The sequence below is a fragment of the Euprymna scolopes genome, chromosome 1 (genome assembly GCF_053919585.1).
Source record: "Euprymna scolopes isolate OS-2025 chromosome 1, ASM5391958v1, whole genome shotgun sequence".
Classification (NCBI taxonomy): Eukaryota; Metazoa; Mollusca; class Cephalopoda; order Sepiida; family Sepiolidae; genus Euprymna; species Euprymna scolopes.
This window is the reverse complement of record NC_136482.1, coordinates 175,193,415-175,217,913: the sequence shown is the minus strand read 5'-3', so window position 1 is coordinate 175,217,913 and position 24,499 is coordinate 175,193,415. Positions and strand designations below refer to the sequence as shown.

General features: G+C 34.8%; 1 protein-coding gene across 2 annotated transcripts in view; it reads left to right on the top strand.

Moving 5' to 3' along the window:
- LOC145277637 (uncharacterized) overlaps nt 1-14,166 on the top strand; it is a 225,032-nt gene extending 210,866 nt beyond the window's left edge. For both annotated transcript variants that reach the window (XM_080129219.1, XM_080129229.1), the window contains 5 exons: nt 49-281; nt 3,156-3,261; nt 6,404-6,514; nt 9,018-9,179; nt 13,883-14,166. In XM_080129219.1, coding sequence (XP_079985345.1) covers nt 49-281; nt 3,156-3,261; nt 6,404-6,514; nt 9,018-9,179; nt 13,883-13,993 — 723 coding nt within the window. In that variant the 3' untranslated portion in view covers nt 13,994-14,166. The remainder of the gene's footprint in view (nt 1-48; nt 282-3,155; nt 3,262-6,403; nt 6,515-9,017; nt 9,180-13,882) is intronic.
- Nucleotides 14,167-24,499: the final 10,333 nt, after the last annotated feature.

The window sequence follows — 24,499 nt, the reverse complement described above, 5'->3', positions numbered from 1 at the left end:
TATGAATTTAGTGATTTATACAAATTTACAATTTTTTTTTTATCACAGGAGATGCATATTGAAGTTCTTTCTCTGATGCAGCGTCTTCATCAACAGGAAGACGAGTTGGTTTATATAAAGTCTATGTGGAACAAAATGCTAAAAAATTTACATCTTTTCGAGCGTGATGGGAACAACTCGACTGTATTCGATACAGATAAGTTGGAGATTTTGATTGCTGGTCTATTGAATGAAGAATCCCATTTGAACATGAACATCCTTGGAATCCAATACTTGAGCAGGTAATTAATGAGATTCTTGTGAACATGATGATAATCCGACAAGTGTAGATGCAGGTGAGGAAATAGCTGCCGATATGAACAGTGGGTTGGAGGTTTACTGCACAGTTATTGACGCTAACCATTTTCTTCATATCCAGAGCTAGTTCCAAGCCAACTCAATAAGTTTGTTTAAATTGTACTCTGTATGCTCACCCGAAGAACACAGAATTTTAATTTTTTTTAATTTTTATTTTACAAGGGACTCACAACTTATCAAGGCTCGAAAGCCATTCGAGGATAAGGGTTAATGAATATTAGGTGGTAGTGTAGTAATCGTTAATGGTGGAAGTTGGGTACAATTTGATTTATGGGGACGGTTCAACAAGAACTTGTTTACATTAGACTTGAAAGCTACCATACTATAGTTGGCCAGGAAGCAGGCCAATGGAACAGTGTTTCATAGGCAGGCAGTTCTAGAGAAGAAGCAGTGTTTATGGAATCTGCAATTAGATTTAGGCACAGATAGTGAGAAAAACTTAATAGTGGTTGTAGCTATTCGAGTGTTTTTTTATGAAAGTTTGGTAATGAAAGAACCATAGATTAGAGCTCATATGAGCGCTTGCCATGAAAATAATGATAGAGCAGGCTCACAACGTCTCTTCAGTGGGAAAGAGGCTACAGGAAAGAAAAAAGTACATCACCTACTACATTTTGAACTCTGAATGAATAAGTATCTTGCGTCCATTTCTATGAAAGGCTGTAAAATAGAAAGATAGAGCCACATTCTAACATTTAAAACAACTTTTTATTGAATCATCTTTCTACTACTCCAGAAAGTATTTCACTCTTGATGTAATCCCCTACCTGTCCATCCATCCAGCGTGACCGTAGCCGAGATTGAACTCACTACACGAGTTTGCAGTGTAATTCAAATCTTGTCGGTAGCTGAATATTCGATGCTTCGCCAGAGGCTATCATGGATATTTTTTATCGTGATGTCATCACTAGATGAGGTGCCTATCACGGCTTAAGAGAGTCTTATCTACCCTAGAGAGAAGGATAGACCGCGCCAGTTTCTCAATCTGTTATTTTACCGTGCAGTACATACAGCGCCTCACCTTCCCAAATGGTCACCCATCTGGTACTGGTGAGGCTCAACGTTGCTCAACTTTGGTGATTTGGTAAGAACCGGTGTGTCAATGTGCTTGTACCTGTAGAAGAGCCAAATAGGTTCTAAATAAGTACTGTTGCCATATTTGAACAAGAGTTACTCGGAGATCCTATCCTGTCTTCACAGAATTCAAAACCAGCTTTGAAACCAAGGTGATGTCTTTATCTCCTTGCTGCAACCTCCTTTCCACAGAAGAGACATAGCGAGCCTGTCTTGACTTCATTGTAATTTTCATAGCAAATGCTTGTCTGAGCTTCAATCTATAGTAACCTCCTGCCAAACTTTCACAAAAAAGCATTCGTCTAGCTACAACTACTATCAACAATTTCTCCTCACTTTCTATCTGTGCCTAAATCTAAACGCAGATTCCATAAACAAAGCTTCTTTACTAGAATTGCCTGTCTGTGAAACTGTTCTGCTGGCCTGTTTTTCAGCTTACAATATAGTCATCTTCAAGTCCAATGTAAAAAAGTTTTTGCTGATCTGTCCCCTTAAATAATCAAATTCTATCAAATTTCCACCACTAACGATCAGTATGCGTTTGTCTCTGTGACCACCATACACACATTAACTTGAATGAATGTTCTGTTTGTAAGAAAAGGAAAATTTTTCATATATGAAGAATGTGTACCATACACTAGTGTTGAAGTAAGGGATGTAAGTTCCCCCTTTTAAAAAAACTTTTAAGAAAAAACCGTTCCCATCATTCTGCTGTCTAATTTCGTCCAACTGCAACCTCACAACTCTCTGCTCACAAGACTCGTTCCTTTTGTCACCAAATCCTAAATCGCTGAGTCTCTATAAAAGTCAGCCTTTTATACTACAATCAGCAGCATCTCATTTGCATAAAGCGATCAGTTGGATTAGCATAAAACTAGAAAGGCAGCCATTTTTTTTCTTTTCTTTTTGTCTGTATGAGACCGCACAAGAAAAAGGTGTGTACTGATTTTTTCAATGCCTTTTAATTACAACCTAGGGGGTAGGTTGCACTCCAACAGAGAAGATTGGGGGGTTAGAAAAAGTGCTATGAAAAGGGCCAGCCTGCTTTGATCTCTTGGTCAGAAAAGAGAGAGTAAACCGTGTGTCAACCCTTTTTATCTACTTCTATCACATGCTCAGATCACCTGAGAGAGGGCCTCTGATTGGGCAAGTCAGAAAGGAAGTTGAATGCTAGCACCAAGCTCATAAACAAAGCACTAAATTTTCTCTTGCACACTCACCATTAATTTTGTCTTTTCTTTAAATATTCTGAGCAGTTTTGAAATTCTTCAACTTTAATTAATATTCCTTACAATCATCATCATATCATATAAATATTTTCTTTCTAGAGAGACATCGAGTACTTAGAGGAGGGATCACGTGAAAGTTGCCAACATCCTAAGTAAAAGTGATTTTGTAGAACGAGCTGGATTTGAACTTGGAACACCCAGGTTGCCAGTCCATATCGTTAACCATTTAAACACTGCCACCTCTCATTTCTTACTATGATTCTTCATAAGCTTAAAATAGATTTTAAAAATGTTTTCCTGAGTGAAATTATTTTTTTAGAAGTGTTGGGTTGAGGCGATGATCACCTTCTGCATTTTTATTCCTAGAGAGCTTTATGTCAATTTTTTTTTTATATTCTACACAATAATGTTAAATTCAGATGTGTTTATTGTGATTAATATTTTTTTATATTAAAAACCAAAAAATATGTCATTGGTTTAATTTGTCTATTTCAGATTGACATCTGTTTGTGGAAGATCCGACAATGGCAAAGATCAACCCCCTCTGATTGACAAACCAACCGTGGCTCAATATCTTCATGAACCAATCAAGACAGCATTTGTTTAGTATTTATTTACATATATTTTTTTTTCACATGGAGTCATCACTTAAAGCCCAAAGACCACTCGAGGATAAGGGTTAATGAGTGTAAGGACATTGAGATATCAATGTAGTGATCGTTAGTGGTGGAAATTAGGTAGAATTTGATTATTTTAGAGTGCAGGACATCAAGAGCTTGTTTACATTTGGTTTGAAGATGACCATGTTGCAGTTAGCTGGGAAGCTGGCCAGCAGAATAGAGTTCCACAGGCAAGCAGTTCTTGGAAAGAAGCTTTGTTCATGGAATTTGTGCTTAGATTTAGGGGAAATTCTTGGTAGTGGTTACAGCTAGACGAGTGCTTTTAATGAAAGTTTGGCAAAAGGGGGACTACAGATTGAAGCTCAGACGAGCACTTGCCATGAAAATAATGATAGAATAGAGACAGGCTCATAACGTTTCTACTGTGGGGAAGAGGTTGGAGGGATGAGAAAAGAGCATCACCTACTAGATTTCAAAGTCGGTTTTGAACTTTGTCAAGGCAGGATAGAGTGCTATGAGTAGCAACAGTACTCCATTATTTGTGAACATCTATTCATCTATAATATCATTCTTCAACTATTTAAAACTGGTCTTGTAAAGTGGATATATTAAAATAGCATCATGGCAAAATATAACTGATGATTCAACTAATTTTCCATAGTTCTTTTTAGTTATATTAGCAGAATTCAAAAATTAAAATATTGAATTTAAAGTGAAACCAGTAGTATCTACTGAATTATTAAGTCACGGTAATAAACATATCCAAAAATTACAAAAAACGATTAGGTAGAAAATTAATTATTAATGAAAACTAGCCGAACCTGTGGAAATTCTACAGGGGACTCATTCATATGTAATATATTGACGTTGGCATTCTGTTGATATTCAACATAAATGGAAACGCTCTGATATTATTGTAGCTCTTTTGTTAAAACTGCAAAAGTATTTATCTAAGCTAGCAAGGACACCCAGTGTAGTCTGGTTGTAAAGTATGCTTAAATACGATAATTCTTGCAGATTTTGTATATATTATTATAGAGTTAATGTTCTATCGATTTTTATATATTATAAAGTTGCGATTTAAAAAATAAAATATATCCATATGACTGGGGTGCATCAGTTTGAATTGAAACCAAAACCAAAACTTGTGGAAAAAAAAATATGCATATATATATATATATATATATATATATATATATATATATAATTTGAGTTCCTTTGGCTATAATCCAAACCAAAACCAAAATTTATGAAGAATTCTTGGTAAAATTATTTATTACAAGAAGTGAAAATCCATAACAATTAAACAACAGTCACTCGGATGTAAGCGTGACACACAAAATAAATAACACACATACTATCCTATTAATATATAGATAATTTTCGAAGACAATTAGTAAAATTTGAGTTTTGCAAAAAACGAAACTGGAGAGTTCTTATTTCAACAAAAAAGGAGGTAAATATTTTTCTGCAAACTGAAAATCTTTGATCAATTTAGAAAAACTCAATTTTCACTAATTGTCTTCAAAAACTGTTTTCATTAATAATTAATTTTCTACCTTATTGTTTTTTTAATTTTTTTATTTTCATTACTGCAACATGACAATTCAGTAGACACCATTGGTTTCACTTGAAATTCAATATTTCGAGTTTTGAATTTTACTACAATAACGAAGAACCTTCTGTCTGCAACCTAGTTTTTTTTTTTTTTTTTTTTTAATTCGCAAAAGTTGAAAAAGGAATAAATACACATTTTTCCAAATTAATTGCCAAATATTTGGTATTTAAAAAAAAAAAAATCAATCTTAAAACTTTATTTGGAGTGCAATATTAAAATTATGCAAATCGGGCAATTTAGTGTATTTACCAATCAAAATGACTTCCGGTTTTGAAACTCCTCAGAAGTAAATGGTATTACTTAGTTTGAAGACCACACTATAAAACGTTTCTTTTTAATCTGAAAACAATGCTAATATTCAATTTTTTTTTTTCCATTTATTAAATTTATATCTCTAAAAAAAAAAAAAAAAAAAAAATCATCAAACATTTTACTTTCAGTGTGCATTATTTCAGTAAAAATGTTGTGGTTATCCAGCTCATCACTCTCCCATTTTGTAAAGAAAACATGCAAATTGGCAGAGACAGACATGAAACCAAACACTCCTGGAAATATGTCACAACCGCATGTGCTAAATATAGCAAAGAATGTTTTCAAACAACAAAGAGAAAGCATTAAAACTTCATCTTTCACAAACTAAACAAAAACAAAGGACTATCATTTCGAACCTAGATTAAAATAAATACAGTTAATAAACATGAAAGATACTTAACTAAGTAATATGGCGTGAAATTAATTGTAGTCTAGTTTAGCAACACCATCACTGGTCGTGGAGCCTGTATCATGAATAGCTCTCTATAAAGCTAGCGGTTTTCACAGCAAATGTTCAGTTCAGCTCAGGGGCTAGGAAAACTTCCATCTTAACAAGAGTCAAATTGACACTCTACTGCTACTTCTGGTCCTGAGTTCCTGAACCTGCTTTGAATACGGTTCACTTTCAATGACTCCAGCTTACTCCTGCAGCTTACAGCAACTCCAGCAACATCTTCAACTTACTCATACATCTCCCAGCAACTCCAGCTTACTCCTGCACTTCCAGCTACCCGCTTCAGTGCCTACTCGTCCGACTACCTGTTTCCAGTGCCCACTGACGCCCAGCTATCCATACCAGTAGCCACTGACGTTCAACTATCTGTACCAGCAATAAACTGGTCAACTTATTAGCATGATTTATGGATTTGAAGTCAGAGATTTGGGAAAGAGTCAAACTCATAAAAAAATGCTAGAAGTCAAAGTTGGATTTTTTAATCTCCAAAGAATCAACAATTAGTCTGAATATTGGAAGATTTTAAAATCAGGATTTGAATATTTGGAAATTTTAGGAGTTGGAGTCGAAATCAGACTTTATACTTTCAGACTCTGTAACTTTGTTTAGCAGAATTTTTACTCAGATTTATCATTTATTTGTGAAATATTATTCTGCATGTGTTGATATAGTTTAAACATTTTGGTTGTTTGTTTTTTTTTTTTTGCTTGCACAATTGAAAACTTTTTTGTGTTTCCAGACCAGACTTCATTCAACGACACAACAGCTAAGAGATTTGGTCAAATCATTATCGAAAATGGATTTGCAAAATCCTTCACTTCAGCTTTACTCAGCCAGGCAGACTGACTCGGTAAGATCATTTCACCTTCAAAGCGAAAAAAAAAAAAAAATTTTCATATGTTTATTTACATAATATAATTAAAACACGTTATAAAAAATTGGCAATAGACAAAGTAATGAGAAATTAATATCTACAATATACATGAATTGTTATACTCCATTATCACCTCAGTTTCGAGCATATGCCGTTGTGACATCTTGCTGTTGTTCTGCTTCTAAGTCTTATAGCATAGTCTTGAACTGACCCTCTTTTTTTTTTGTCTTCTGTGTGTCCACAAAAATTCTAGGCTTTCAATCTTTTTATTATTTCTTGTGATGATGGTGCAGAGAGACTGAGGATTATGCAACCACAATTAGCATGTGCCTGCTGCAGAGAAACAGTAGTCACATGTGGGTATGAACCTAGAACCATTTGATTATGCGAAATAGGCACGGTTAGGAATCCAAAATATTCAAATAGGAGACAGATTTTTGCTCAAGAGTCAGTTTTGTTTTGGATGCCATATTGTTCGATATTACGAGTGAATGTTGTCACTGTTGCTGGTGAAAGGAAGTACTTGACCAAACACATCTAAAGATCTCTGGTTCAATCCTGGGTTTCATTACCATAATTGAACATCTTTTATTTCTCTAAATTGAGAGAAAAATATTTCACATGAACCATGGTATTCATTGTCCAGAGTCGAAGTGGCCCTGAACAAACATTCACACTGTCTATAGAAACAATATCAGTGCTTATGTAGAGTTGCATTTACAATGAAAATTTTAAGCAAAGAAAATGCAGAAAAATCTTTATGATGTACATACTTGTCACGGAACAAAGATGGTATATTCCAAAATTCACATAATTTCATCAAGTAATTTTGTTTTTTTATTTAAGAAAATCAAATTTTATAACTTGCTCAATATGAGAGAAAGCAGTCGTGATATTTCATTGAATTCGAAATTCATCCCTGGTTAGCTCCCCTTAACAACCTTTCCAGAAGCCAAGGCTCATCAATATCTGATAAAAATGAATTTTCTTAGATAAAAAAAACAAACTACTTGATCAATTTATGTGATTTTTGGAATATTACATCTTCATGCTATGGCAAGTAGGTACACCATAAATGTTTTTCTTTATTTTTGTTTTCCTGAATAAGTCTAAATAAGCACCTAATTTTCTTCTGTCTGTTTACATGGCTTGTTACACTTTGCTGTTTTTTTTTTTTGGGGGGGGGGTTGTCAATAAAGTTGATTTCATTTGATATTTTTATATACTTAAACCTTGCTTGTGTGGGGTCTTGTAAGTAACAAACATTTATGTCTTAAAGGTGGAACGGAGTAGTTGAGATTGGTTCAGCTCTTGCATATGATGCCACAATACGCAATCCCATGAAGCATCACCTTCCTACCACACTAATGTATAGCACGAGGATAAGATGGAGACCCTTAACATAATGTGGCAATCTATAGAATAGAAGTGAGCGTAGGCCATAGAATCTTCCTTTTCCCAAATCATGAAGAACATTCCAGACTTCCCATAGCAAGTGGTGATATTTGTGTATCAAGTTGGACCAACGCATTTTAGGTGAAAACATTTTTTTCCACAGACTTACATGTTATGGCACAATTAGTATAAATTCGAAAAATTACGAAAAATGATTCAATAGAAAACAATTAAAAGTAAAAATTGAATTTATCTAATTATCGAGTTTTATCGTATGTTTTAATATGGAAAAGTTGTGCGACCAATTCAGTATGACAAACTGACTTACCTCCTTTGACTTAAATTAAGCATCCACTATTTTTAAACAGAACGTAATTGTGGATGATTTTTTGTTAAAAATACATCTAGCATATCTACTGGATCATTTTTCATAATTTTTGTAATTTATACTAAGTTCGTCATAACATGCAAGTACGTAATAATGTTTTCACCTGAAATTTGTTGATTTAAAAGATCAGCAATGTAAACAAGCACCTAGAAATATAAGTCTCAAATATAATAAGTCCTGTATTATCAACCAAGCTCCATGCTCAGTCCAATCACTGCAATGTTGCTTGTTTTACAAATATTTCAAATGGAATGTGCTCCAATGAACTTGCTTGCAGCACGGGCACTCCCTTAACTTAAATACTTCCAACCAACTCGACAATCAGCAAAATCCCACCCCTTCACTGTAAAGGTTTACATATGTCAGAAAGCATCTACTAACAATTTCTTTCCTCAAATTGCTAGCCTTTGGAATTCCTTCCCTGTTTCCTGACTGGACTAACATGCAGAAATTTAGATGTAATGTAAACAGATATCTTGCTGCTCAGTTCCCTACTTAAAAAGTCTAATTCATAACAGCCCCTTATGTCTTAGTGGCAATTTGCCTTGTTTGGGCTGAAAATAAGTTAAAATGAGAGAAAACGTTATTTTTTATTTTTATTTATTTATTTTTTTAAACTGGCACTAACCCTAAAGCAGGTGTAACCGGCTTCCTCCATAATGTAAAAATTGTAATTCATTTTCATTTTTTTTATAGATTCGCAGTGAATTCACGAGGGAGAATGCAAACCAAGAGCAAAACGTGTTTCGACCTTTCATTGGGATTTCATCTTCTTCATATGGTTGCTCTGCTAATGGCTTTGATGAAGAATCCCAGAGGATGATTTTGCTAGAATGCGACTTGAACCATCAAGCCAAGGTTATTGTCATTACAAAGTTTGAATTAATAAGTACATTTGGTGCTTCTTCATTAGATAGGGAAATTCAAAAGCCGAAATATTGAATTTCATGTAAAATCAATGATATCTACTTAATTTTCATGTCACAATAATGAACATATCCAAAAATTATGAAAAACAATAAAGTAGAAAATGAACTATTAATGAAAATAGTTTTCGAAAACAATTAGTGAAAATCGAGTTTTACTAAAAAAAAAAGCAAAAGAAAAAACCAAAAAAAAAAGATAGTTTGAATTGTAACAAAAGCAAGGTAAATATTTTCTGAAAACTTTGAAAATCTTAAGCCAATTTAGCAAAACTCAATTTTTGCTAAGTGTTTCTGAAAACTGTTTTCATTAATAATTAATTTTCGACATTGTTTTTTTTCCCTTAATTTTTGGATATGTTCATTACTATGACATGACAACTAAGTAGATACCATTGATTTTATTTGAAATTCAATACTTTGATTTTCGAATTTCGTTCTAATAACAAAAAAAAAAAAAAATCGCCGTAAATTCTTATGAAGCAACATGGTGTGATTAGTTTTGATTGACCTGATTCTGTTATTGGTGTTGATCTTTTTTTTTTTCTTTTCTTTTTTTTACATAAGCGTCACCACTTATCAAGGCCGATAGGCCACTCAAGGATAAGGGTTAAAGAGTGTACAGCAGTCAAAAGGACAATATAGTAATCGATAGTAATGGAAGTTCGGTAAATTTTTTAACTTAAGTGGAACGGCTCATCAGAAACTTGTTCACGTTGGACTTGAAGACAAACATATTATAGACAGCTGGAAAGCAGGAACCAGATACGTAGAGGAGGAATCACGTGAAGATTTCCAACGTCCATAAGAGAAGATGATGCTAATGGAATTGATTATATTCAAATTGCATGCTCAGGTCGTCAATTCATGCCGTTATTCACTTTATCACCTTCATCTTCTGTTGGCTAAATTAACGGGCATTCCGTCATATTTCTCAAGACATTTCATTATTGCATTATGTCCCTTGTTTTCTAGACGGTGATAGATGATTCACTTCCAACAGATATTATGTATTATAATATATAATATACTAGCAGGGGTGCCCGGCGTTGCTCGGGTGTTTGGAGGTGTATGCTGTGCAAAAAAAACAAAAAAAATGGTTAATTTTTTAAAACTTTGACCCCTATTATGACCCCTTAAAATTTATAGTTTCGGGCTCATATCACTTTATTAAGTTAGATCCAGGTTCAAGGAACCTATATCTAAAATTTCAAGTGTCTAGACCCAAAATTGTCGGAGGAGTTTGGTAGAGTTCTTAAAGGTCAAATCGTTGAAATTTGACCCCTTAACAGCCAAATTTCTGGCTGACACCCGTCACATCGATTTTCCCAAATCTCAGTACCCGGTATTTCAAATTTCGAGTCTATAGACTAAAAATTGACAGAGTTATTGCGTGGGGAAATATACACAGACAGACAGACACACAGACAGACAGACACGTTCACTTTTATAGATATATAGATAGATTATTATTTATTATTAACATTTTATATGAAAATAAGTGGAACAATGTGAAAAATTCCTACTTTTATTTAATAAATGTGTAATATTTATTTCTTGTAAATGTTAATTTTTTTATTTGAAACATTCTTAAAAGTAAATAAATATATTTTTTACAGAAAAGTATCATTTTTATACCAAACTACTTATAATAATACAAATATTACTACTACTACTATCACTACTACTAATAATAATAATAATAAGCAGCAGCATAATAATAATACTAATAATTCGTCTAAGAATATAATAAATTTCTTCAGTTAAAATATATGTTGGAACATCGGGACGGGGACGCCAAATCAGCTACCACCGTTTAGAAAACAGAAAGTAATGCAACAATGAAAAGTCTCCAGAAATATACTTGAATGCTAATTAACGAGTCTAAGTATAAAATGGGGGAGAGGAGATTAAATTGAAATCATGATCATCTGATATTTTGTTAGATTATGAAATCATTTTTATATTTATTATTCTGTGGAAAAAAAAATAAATGAATAAATAAATAAAACAAACATAAATTTGATGACGTTCTCTTGTACATGACCATTTCTCTTTATTGACGCTAAACAAGGAATGCCATTCACAAACGAATTTCCTCAAATTCATGCTTTTTTTTAATTTCATATTGTTGGTTCTGGAGGACTGGCTGCTTGTTAGATGAGTGGATTAGGCTAGTGGGCAAACATTGTCATCCGTGTTTCTAGTCAAGGCTGGGGAGGAACTGAATCTGGTTTGCAACAAGCCCCTCCCCCGCCCTTTTTATTAGAGAAAAGTTGATTATCTTGACAAGTCTTGTGTCAGTCCCTTTTACCCAAGATACCTATTATTAGTTCTTCAATCAAATTCAGTTGTTATTATCTGTAATAGTATTTGGACTTATAATAATAGAAAGTGATTAAATGGTATAACCCTCAACACTTTAATACACACACACAGTTTACAGAAATTAAATCCCTACTAGACACCATCCTCAAGGTCTAAAGTTTCACTGTACAGGAGTTTTGTCAGGAGAACCTGCCACAAGAATACTTGCCCCTATAAGTAAACTCAAATCAAACATTGTCAGCCGTATTTCTTGTCAAAGCTGGAGAGGAACTGAATCTGGTTTGCAACAAGCCCTTTTTTGTTATTTGAGAAAATTTGATTATTTTGACAAGTCCTGTGTTGGTCTCTTTTACAGAAAACATGTCATTAGTTCTTGAATCAAATTATCTATTTATTTGAGAACCAAATGAGATGCATGAGTACACTCTACAGAGAAACATTTTTTGTCCTCTGTGTGTGTGTGTGTGTGTATATATATATATATATATATATATATATATATATATACATACTAGCAGGGGTGCCCGGCGTTGCTCGGGTGTTTGGAGGTGTATGCTGTGCAAAAAAAGCAAAAAAACCAAAAAAATGGTTAATTTTTTAAAAACTTTGACCCCTATTATGACCCCTTAAAATTTATTGTTTCGGGCTCAAATCACTTTATTAAGTTAGATCCATGTTCAAGGAACCTATATCTAAAATTTCAAGTGTCTAGACCCAAAATTGTCGGAGGAGTTTGGTAGAGTTCTTAAAGGTCAAATCGTTGAAATTTGACCCCTTAACAGCCAAATTTCTGGCTGACACCCGTCACATCGATTTTCCCAAATCTCAGTACCCGGTATTTCAAATTTCGAGTCTATAGACTAAAAATTGACAGAGTTATTGCGTAGGGAAATGTACACAGACAGACAAACACACAGACAGACAGACACGTTCACTTTTATATATATATATATATATATATATATATATATATCTGTGAGAGGGAAAATGATGCAAATTAAAACTTACAAAATTTATTGCTCAAAAATGGAATACAAAAGATTATTTCCTTATTTCATGGAACTTCAAAAATATTTTCTGCAATGGAAATAACTAGCAAAATAAAGTATAGAATTGCTAATTGGCATAAAAATTGAAAATTGTATTGTTTGAAAAAGTGATTTAAATTGTAGAAGGTATAGCAACAGTAGCGACATATCACGGTCTGAGACTCTGAATATGTTTGCTTTGTAAAGTCCATGCTGATTGGTGCTAGCAGTAAACTTCCCTTTTGGCTTGCCCAATCAGATACCACCTCTTAGGCAAGTGGTGAACATGACTAAGTTCATAAAAAGATTCAATCATACAGCAACTTCCTCTTTCTTTGTCAACACACTATACTGACAACAACTCTTTCTTGAAATTTAACAGAACCCAGGAGACAAAGAATCCATTATGTCTATCGCAGGACCATAATTCCAACACACATGCATGAACTTTTCTCTTCCCACAGGACTACCTAACTTTTCATTTCCATCTCTGTCAATACACATGAGCTCATTACACAACTAACCTTCTCCTTTTCGACATTCTTATTAACGAAGATAATCAACAAAGTTGTTTTTAAATGTTAAAATGGACGTTCATCATCACTTACTCTACAAAGAATATTGAAAATGGTGTCCATGAATTCAAATATAGTCAACTAGCAAAATCTGATCAATGAAAATGGTTGATAATAAAATACAGGTAAAAAATTAAAAAAAAAAAAAAAAAAAAAAAAAAAAAATCAATAATATGATGTGTATAAATCCAAGTAGATCAGAGTTGAAAAGTCTTTAGAAAATTAAATCATGAATATAGGCATCTTATTACAAAATTGGCACTTTCATTGAAGAGTAGAAAAGATGATACTGAAAATATTAAATATAAAAATTGTGGATGTGAAGCATTAAAAATGATGTAAAATATAGTCAAATCACAAAATCTGATCAAGAAAATTGGTTGATAATGAAAGTGGGCAACTTTAATAAAATACTTAAATATCTATGATCTCAAATAAAAATCAAGTGTTAGTTCCAGGAAAATCACAAAGAGGAAGGTAAAATCCGTAAATAAAAAATAAACCAAAAAAAAAAAAAAAAAAAAAAAAAGGATCCGGTAAAATTGCTTTGTTGATTGGTCAGATTTTGCATTTTCATGTGTATATATGCCTGGATCAGAAAGAAGTCCCATTTGAGCAGACAATAATAATGATTAATGAGTTAAAAATAAAGTCAATCATTTTAAATCTTTCAAACAATATTTCTTTTCTTTTTTTTTTTTCTGCAGGTTCTGTTGGAACTGATGCGATCTTATAATGGTTTACAGGAGGCTTTGGTTGCATCGCATTCATCACGCCAAACGCAGAAAGAAATGAGGAAAAACTGCACCAAAGAATGATAAAAAAAAAGAAGAAAGTTTTATTTTCGCTGTTTTTCATCAATAAAAAAAAATTAAAATTAATTATGCATAAGTAGATAAAACAGTTTCCAAATTTGAAACAAATTTCAATTGTTATTATCGGTAATAGTATTTGGACTTGTATTATAATAATAAAAAGTGATTAAATAGCATAACTCTCCTCCAGATATTTTAACACACACACACACACACACACACACACACACACACACACACTATGAATGCATTCAAGAAAATGGCAGGTCTCAGTAATGACAACAAATGCAGATTCTGCCAAACGGAATTGGAAAATGTGAGTCATTTGGTATCAACTTGCAAGGTTCTTTTTGGGGGATGGCTACTACACAGCGAGACATGATGGAATATATAAGTACCTCTATTGGACCATCTGTAATAAATTAAACATCCAATGTAGCAGCAAATCTTGGGAACATTAACCTGAAAGAACAGTTGGAAATAACTTATATACTATACATTACGACCATGAAAATGCTGCAGTCACACCTGACATAGTTATATGGAATAAGTCAGAGAGAGTTGAAGTGGTTGTCCCTAATGATGGAGGTCTGAACAGAGCTAAAAGGGAGAAACAGTCTAAATTTCAAGGTCTCATGTATGATGTGAAAAAAAAAACTGGAATCTTAGGGAGATATCAATCATACCAGTTATTATAGGTGTCACGGGGCTTATAAAGACGAACCTGAAGTCCTACTTAACTAATATTCCTGGCGAACCAAGTGCAAAGGATACTAAAAAGAGCTCTCGGCTGGTTTCAATAAAAAGCAAGGCAATGTTGGCAGCTGGTTTGGCTGCCCCATACCCAGTGTTACAATTTTCAAAGGAAGAAAATTAAAAAAAAAAAAAAAATGAATGCCTACTAAACATTATTCTCAAAGTCTCAAGTTTTTCTGTACAGGGTTTGTCGGGAGAACCCGATATGAGGACACTTACCCCTATATATAAACTCCAACCAAATGTTCAAAATAACATAGTAATCAAAGCCGTTGGTATAGATAACCCACACTTGCTTATATGAAGCATGGTATATCTTCTCTAAGTGATGTTGCTTTTAGTAACAGTACGGAGTTGGGTACTCCACCAGATAAGATGAATTCTGGTCCTGGAATCCAGTAAAACCAAGAAACCATTAGAAGATATATTATAACAAAGTATATCTGGTCAATTAGGGAGAGGAAAATTAATGTTCTTCATTTCGTTGCTAATTCAACGTTTGAAAGGTAAAGGAGAACTTTAATGAAATATTCAAATATCTGTGTGTCGTATATAGACCGTCGGGTTAGGGTTATATAGACCGAAGAGTAGGCAGGTGTATTCAGACCAAATTTATTTCTGCTGATTAATTAATAAGATGTGCATTCAGTTTGGTACGGCACAATCACGTTGACACACAGGTTCTTGCCAGATCACCGAAGTTAAGCAACGTTGAGCCTGGCCAGTACCAGATGGGTGACCATTTGGGAAGGCTAGGCGTTGTATGCACCTTCTGGGAAGGTTGGACGTGGGGCCAGCACCCTCACCCCGAAAAAAGAACTCAGTCGCTACAAAAGCATCTACAAAGTTGTAAATGGCCTATGCTCCTCCAGGGCCTCGAGGCTATGAGGAGGGGGGGGGGAGAGAACATTCAGTTTGAACTTTCTCGATTTACTGTTTTAGTTGGCCCTAATTGAATCCCTGGAATTCAGTTAAGCTCTTCCCCGTCCTTTATTAATTAATGACGTGACTTTGTTAGATTTTCCCTTATTTTCAATATTCATGGCCGGATGTCACCGGACAAGACCAAAGTTTATCCAGAACTGTCATAGTCCAAGTTGAGATTAGTATATTTCAAATCAGCAGCATCCCAATTAAACTAAGATATATCTTAAATCTTTATAGTTATAATTCTTCTACTTTTGGTTTTGGTACTTAAGGTGCTGCAGGTGTCCCAGACAGGGATGAGTCTTCTCTCCATGCAGTTAGATTTAAAAGTACAAGTGTTATGTGATCGCTGGGCAACGCCGGTTAGAAAATAGTTATTCAGAATCGGCTTATCTATCTATCTATCTGTTTATCTAATATCTATTTTTCTCTAGCTGACAGAATGAAAAAGATGAATCGTGGGAAACGATAGTCTAGCGAACTTTGTAGGTGCAAGAAAGGGTCAGGGGTCATGATTTCACATAGATCAAAGTCTGTGACTGGCCTAAACTTGCACCGAAAATTAGGTAGATGGGGCCAGATCTGACATGTCAAAAGTTCCGGTTGGGGAAATTTACTAAATTTGATTTGAAAGAGGTGGAGAGGGGGGGGTGACGGTTCCCAGATGGAACCAGAGAACAGAGCAAGCCAAAGTTCGCCATTCACTCTGGCCTAATGTGATGAAAAATGCCTAAGGTTAATAAATAATATATATACAAACAAGCAGCGTCTTGTGTTTGTCTCAAAAGTGTCTTTGTTGAGAGAACCATCTCCCAAGACATTGGCAAATCCACTCAGAAGAACAAGGCAGGAGAAACAGGTGCGTCACATTCGTCATATCTGTATATTATTCTATGTTCACACACACACACTAAGAGACATTAAAGACATTAACACACACGATAGATGCTAAGAACTCTTTCCTCCTTATAAAGACAAAGCAACATTTTGTTACACAAGATGTCAATTACTTTTCTGCATTTCAATCGCGTTTTCCTAGATCTATTATATTGCCTAGTGTCTGGGATATCCAGATGCATTATGGAGTTTATTTTGTTTTTTTTGTTTTTTACTTGGGAGTCGCTACTTATCAAGGCCCAAAGGCCCCTCAAGGATAAGGGCTAATAACTGTAAGGTGGTAGTGTAGTAATTTTTAATGGCATAAATTGGATAGAATTTGATTATTTATCGCGACGGCTTGGCAAGAACTTGTTTACATTGGATTTGAAGACCACCATATTGTATTCAACCAGGAAGCAGACCAGTAGAACAGTTCTGGGAAAGAGGCTTTGTTCACAGAATCTGCGTTTAGATTTAGGCACAGTTAGAGAGTGGGAGAAATCCTATATAGTGGTTGTAGCTAGTCGAGTGATTTTTTTTATGAAAGTTTGGCAAGAGGGAACCATAGATTGGAGTTCAGTCGAGCACTTGCCATGAAATTAACGATAGAAAAGAATTGATACAAGACTTGACATGTTGCACATAGCCGAACCATCTGAAACACAAAACGTATAAAACATTCATAATTCTACCAATGTGGTGAAGCACAGTTGTAGGGATCTAGTTTGCAGCTGCACATTCATGGGATTATGTTGAAGCCATCGCAGGTCAGAAGTGTTTGAGGCTATATTTTACTGCCATGCAAAAAATGGCAGTGCAAACACAAAAGGAAAAGACTTTGCTCCAAATCTTGAAGTACATGTGCCTAGATGTAAGGATTAGCAACAGCCTCCTGAACTTTCTCAAACATCGTAATAGTAAACAGTAATAGCACGTTCGCAACAACCACTAACATTGAACATGTTGGCCAAATAACTGAGTGTGACTTCAACATAAAGTGGGGCACCATCTACATTGACTTGAGCCTCAGCTCAACTATTAATTGAATGATCGTCACTATGAGATCTACAGCAAATATAATCTGGATCAACTACAAGACATCCAGTACAACCACAACTCTTCTTGTGTTTTCATAGTGTACATGAGGAGCATTCAATGAAGTTTACGTCCCTGTGCCCACCTTTGCTACAGACAATGCCGGGAAATATGCCAGTATCTTGCAGATGTCAACTAATGTCACTTTGCAGGCCATTGTTCTAGAGCAGTAACTCAAGTTATTTTTTTTTCCTTACTTCTGCGGAACTTACTACCTACTCACATACCCTGGTGTCATTGTAAGGGATGCTAATGTTGAGAAATGGGACCTGGAGGCAGTCATGCAGGACAGAGATATCTGGTGTGAATGTGTGAATCTATAGTCGAAAGATGATGTGATGAAACCAACTAACATGATCCATTAGAAATATTCAAGGAGAAATTGCTTCATATCTTATGCATTTACTTTTCTTATGAATGGATCATTTTCAATAACAAAATAAAAGTCTTTATACATATGTGCAGGGTGTTTATATATGGTCTCTTTTTTTCCCTAATTTTGTTACAGTCACATTTTTCAATTGTCATCGTTTCATCTAATGGTTGCTATAGAAAGGAGACTTTGCTGAGAGTATTCATAAAATATTTTTTTGTAGATAATTGACTCGGAAGAGAAACTAATTTGAGCTAATTATTTAGTTATTAAATTTCTAACTTACTGAAATGCGTGAGACAAGCAGACAGACATTGGAGTAACATTCGCCTTAGATTACAAGTTTTCTACATTATTGACAGTGTCTCATTTGTGTGGCTACCATAGAAAGAGACTGATCTGAAAAGCCTTTGTTTCTTTCATTCATAATCGTTCAACTGTTTTGTCTACCGTTTGACCTGTTGCCTCCTACCTCAACTTTAAATCATCCAACACTGGGAATGATTCCGTTTTATAGATCTGGGTTATTATATACTCAGTTTGACCTTTGCAAAAATTCACACTAGCTAACTTATTTGCTACTAACATAGGGTTCCTAACAACATGAAGAAAAAAAAAATTGGAGGGGGGAAATTTCTAATTTTCGCCAAATATGCTAATGGCATTCATCCTAGGCATGCTAAACCGGCTTCCTCCAAAGTAGGAAGTCTCATGGGAATAGGTTCACAAGCGGTCACAAGTTGCATGTATATCTCAATCAAGGGATATGACAATATTAGTTTTTTGCAGTTCTTGAAGGGAGATGTCGACATCCTACATACAGCACCTGGTATTGCTTATCCAGCTGATACTGATCAGGTTCAACGTTGCTAAACTTTGGTGATTTAATGAGAGACAATAGGTCAACTGATTATGCTGCATTTTTTTCTCAAATGCACTCTCCTAAGTGATGCACAAACTCTAAATCATTGGACCCATCCCCAATTGTTTTATCAATGCCCACTTGAAGCTCCAGGTATCGAGTACTTTAGAACTATACATTTTTTCAAGGTTTTTTAAACTTGGAAAATAAATAATAGAAATGGATTGATGATAGTTGATTGTACCCTTTTTTGTAGCCATAATATCTAAATTTTTTCTGTTAGATAACGTATGGATAGTCCAGAATATATTACTAGTAACACTGCCCAAGTGATTATTCCTTTTATTAGATTTCTACTATATTATTATTATTATTATTATTATATTTTATTTATTTTTATTTTTTTTTGTCCCTTGACAAAAGGAGGGTGGACCTGTAAATTCACCCTTGTCCGGTCATCTGTCCACACTTTTCTCAATAACTACGCCTTGGAATTTTTTGGAAATTTTTCACAAACATTAAACATGATATGAGTAAAAAAGTAACAGGGGTGCCGTTTGGGCTAAAATTGACACTTTTGTGCTTATTAAAAAAAAAAAAATTGATGCCTTGGATTTTTATAAAACTTTCTGAAAAGTTGTAACTAACTGATTTCTATATAATTTTGTTTGTCTACTTTGCGATAACTCTTGGGTGTGTCCCAGGGGCTCTTTTAGGGCTAATAAAAACACTCCATTTTTGGGACTATTTTACCATATTTGTCCAAAATTTTCTATATATGTCTATTTAGCAGTTTTTCAGGGTGCTGAACTCAAATTTAAATATGTTAAGGCCTTGAAACTTTTGGGGATAAATGGGGGGGGGGCAAATAATGGACTCGTCTGAACTCCAATCTCTGGTTCCCCCTCGCCAATCTTTTACAAAAAACACCCGTCTAGCTGAATCCACTGTCAAAAACTTTCCCCACTCTTTATCTATACCTAAATCAAAGCGTAGATTCCATGAACAAAGCTTCTTTTTTAGAACTGCACGCCTGTGGAACTCTGTTCCGTCTGCCTGCTTCCCTCCTGACTACAACTTGAATGTCTTCAAGTCCAACGTAAACAAATTCCTGATGAACCGCCCCCTTAAGTAGACACTTTAAATATCCACACTAACGTACTGTACTTACAACAACGCTTATCCCTGAGTGGCTTCTGGGCCTTGATAAGTGGTGACCACCTTGTAAAAAAAAAAAAGAAGCCATTTTGTTTCTTTTGCATGGTGCAGAACTCAAATTTACATATTTTAAGGCTTAAAACTGCACCATTTGTTCATTTTTACCAAGGGAGGGGAGCAAATGCTAAACTTAGTCATTTTTTTTTTATGCCTCGTTAACTATGCACTCATGGGGGACCATGCATGCTTGACTTATTATCATTATTATTTTTTTTTCATAGTAATCTCAACTTTTGGATGTTTTTAGTTGGATTTTTTTCTTGAACATCAGGTCAATTATATTTAATTTTTTCATTTATTTTTATTGGAATCCTTTGAGATGAGTAATTTGTATATTCATTTATTTATTTGCGGAGACGGTGCAGTGGATAGAGGCATTGAATCTCTACAATTCCAGGTGAGCATTGTCTGAAGATAACGGTTTCAATCCTACCCAAAGTAGGCCAGAGGATTAGTTGGCTAAAACGTTGTGAGACAACTATGGAAGGCAATAATTATTGAGGATACAGTTAAGAGACTCAGCATTCCTATCCCATCATGGTTAACCACCTGAAGAAGACCAGAGGATGAGTTGGCCGAAACGTGGTGAAACAACAACTATGAAGATAAGGATAACAGTTTGCAAATGAATAAAATCGAGTCAATTCCTTTGACTTTAGACATTCAAGCTGTACCTTGACACTCCTGTATTCCTAACAGGCAAACCTTTTGCAAATTTCGAAAAGAAATTATCTCATCAATCTGATTAAGCCATTTATAGTGGCTTTTTGTTATGATCTCAAGCATTCCAATTACAATGATAATCACCTTGATGTAGAGAGGGATGCTATTTCTTGCCCTGGATTGGTCTACTTATTTTGAATCGTTAGCTTATATACCTATGTGTTTAGCAAAATTTTATCTGAGATGGATATATTTGCCGATGACACCACATTCTATAGACATAAGAGGGAAAAAACGAATATGCAAATATTTAAAGCAATGACAAAAACATTAAAAACAACCTTCCGTCTAGTGGAATAGGAAGTGGGTGGTAACATTTAGTGCTACTAAGACTAAACGTCTTTCCTTTGACAATCACAAGAAACCTTCTCAAACACTGATTGCCATGATGAATCCCATCCAATCTGAGATCACACCTTTCAAACCCCCCCTCAGCTTAACATTCACAAGCAACATGAATTGGAACAAATATATATATATATATATGAATATATATATATATATATATATATATATATAAGTTTGGTGGTTAAATTTTAAATTCTGAAAAAACAACATATAGACACATATATTTGAATTTAGAATTTATTGTTTGACAAAAGGAATATATAGAAGGGGTTGTGTTAATTTCCTTAATCCATGGATTTTCAATAATGGCTCATATCATCAGAGGAAATGAAATGCGGTTAGCAAAATGTTCAGCTGTGAATGGACGCTTATTTTGCTTTTCAGCACAATTATTGAAAATAGTTTTTTGAGTGGTTATGGATAATTATATGGAAAAAATTATACGAAAAGATAAGTTGATACAACCTGGGCAGTCCATTATCGGAAGGAGTACTATATCCTTCGGGGTTATAAATCCAGTTGGGCAGAAGATAGGTCTAGGGGAGAAGGTAATATTCCCACATAGCAAAAGCGTATTGCTCCTTATTGATTTTTCGATAGGTATGCGGGGCAGCCGTATTCATTGGTGCGTTGAGTGTGTGTTGGTTGATGTAGTCCAAAAGCTTTCTCGGTGTTGACAAAGTGTATCCGATGTTGGGTTCATATACCATTCCATTGTAATTATCCCCGTGAGTAATAGACTTTGATGTATGTATGCAATGGACCTCGAAATCAATAGTATGGGTAGCAAAATAGCAAAATAATCCGAGAGATGATATTCAGAATGGTGCATTGGACGATTAGCTTCTGGTGCGAGTCCTAGTAGAAAGTCATGTATTTGTAAGCATGCATATGTGTGTAAACAATGCATAAGGTTTAATGCGGCACATGAATAACAGACTTGCTGTGATTGGGAAATGGTTGACCAAGATAAGGGGAGAAGGCATAGGAGAAATTGAAAATATTTCTGATTGTGAATTAAGCCACCCAAAAATTGCTTTTTTAGTTGAAATAAAATAAATGCCTAATCAAATGGGGGTGGGGTCATGTTGCAAGAAACCTACTTGATAAAGGTAATATTCCTAGATTGTTTGCAGATAAGCTCTTTTGAATGAACACTGCCTAGCAGTTATCTCAGGTGGATATTGGGGTGGTCCTTCTGGATGGTCGAATGGGGAATGACCAAGATAAAGACTTCATATCCAGGATTTCTGGTTGAAGGTGCATACATTCTAGAAGCTGAAAGGAAAGAAGTTAAAGCCAACCCTCTATTTATGGAACAAAGATAGTTTATTTTTCTAGTAGCTGGGAGTTAGTTTGGTCTGTGTGTCTCACCAAGCAAGTTAGCTTTTTGGACATATGTTTTGATTTGGTTGGGTGAAAATTTCTCATTTTGGCAAGTTTGTTGTTCAAAGGAAGAAACAAGTACCATTGTAACAGTAACACCCAACAAATAAACTTGTTACTTGTTTTAAACTAGAATTGTAGTTTTGTTTGGAAGTAAAGTTCTTTTGTTGCAGAACTGACAAGAGACTGAAATTGTAGTAACTTTGAACTGGCATAGCAAGCAGGACAATCATGCCTATGCAGTGGACGCACGCGCGCACACACACACACACACACACACACACACACACACACACACACGTGTTGCAATGGTATAAGCCCATGTGTTTGAAGCTTGTTGCCATTTTAGATACGGGAAGTCTTTTTATTGCTGTTAACCATTGCTTACAGTGAGAGATTTGCAAGCCAAGAAAGTTTTGTGGCTGCACAGAGTGACATGGATAAATAAGACAGCTGTGCCTTCTCGTGGCTAATAAGAGCTAGAATAATAGTGAGCACTTATTTTTATAAACTCCATTACCTATGCTCTACTTGCATGAGGACTGGTTTCTGATTCGGAAAATCAGAATCAAAGTTAAATGTTTGGACCAATCAGGGCCCAGCTTAGAAATCAAGCAAATATCTCAAACAATGCTAATAGCAGTTGTTGCTGTTAAGTAACCTTCATTCATTTCATATGAATTATTGACGGCATTTGTTTCTCCAATATCTTTCTCGTTAGAATTCTTTCTGGAAAGACACCGGATACTTATGGGGGAAAGACCACATGAAGGTTGCCAACATCTCTTTGTGAAAGTGTTTCTGGGGAATGAACTGGATTCGAACTTGGCACAACCAGGTTGTCAGTCCATGCTGTTAACCACTTCGCCACCGTCACCTCACACTGTTACTTATTGCAACTTGTAGTATTACTGCTATAATCTTAATGGTTTGCATGTTCTCCAGATTTCGTTTGGGTTCTCAATCCAATCGAAAATCTATGGCGTATCTAAGGTACATGTATCAATACAGATAGCTATTTTCAAGAAAACATATACTTGGTGGTTATTTTAGATTCTTTGTCAAATACTTTATCTACTTAAATATCCCGTTTCACAAAGTTGATTGACGAGTCATGCATGAAAAGCCTTTTACACATGAGGCCCTTATATTGACCATTAAATACATTTTCTGTTCATGTTTATACTTGCATTTTTCAGACATCTATAATATAAATCTCACTTGCCTGTTTAAATGTATGTATGTATGTATGTTTGTATGTATGTCTCTCAAAAACTTTCGACAGGCAACAGATCCTGACAAAATCAGTATCATTTTGAAGCTCGACATCTCCAACGACAAATATCGAAAAATTGGCCAAAAACATTAATTCCTTCACCCTAAGCTCGGCCGTTTTGTACAAGAAGGGGGTGATTTTTTTTGCCAATATTTGAGCAAGTTATCGTCACCATTGGATTGATTTTGGTTAATTTCAACGCTTTTGACTTCTGGTCACATCACGGAGACATCAGCTAAGACGTCAGATTTTCTTCCACTTTCTTTTCCGCCTCCGCGGCATGGGTTCGAGCCTGCTTGCCTATCCCCCCCCCTTTTTTTTTGCTCAACACACACCTCCAAATACCTGGGTAACGCCTGGCACCTAGGCTAGTCTAATATTTATAAATCTCACCTACCTGTTTAAGTGTATGTATGTATGTATGTATGTCTGCTTAAAAATTCAACAGAGGCAAGGATTTTCACGAGATTGATATAGTTTTGAAGCTCAACCATTCAGATGACAAATATCGAAAAATTGGCTAAAAACATTAATTCCTTCACCCTCAACTGGGAACTTTTCTACAAGGAAGGGATTGCTTTTTTCACTGATATTTTTGAAAGTCATCCCCTCTTTTCGATTGTCTAGCCTTAATTTAAACCTTCGTCACGTTTTGTTTTTCACATT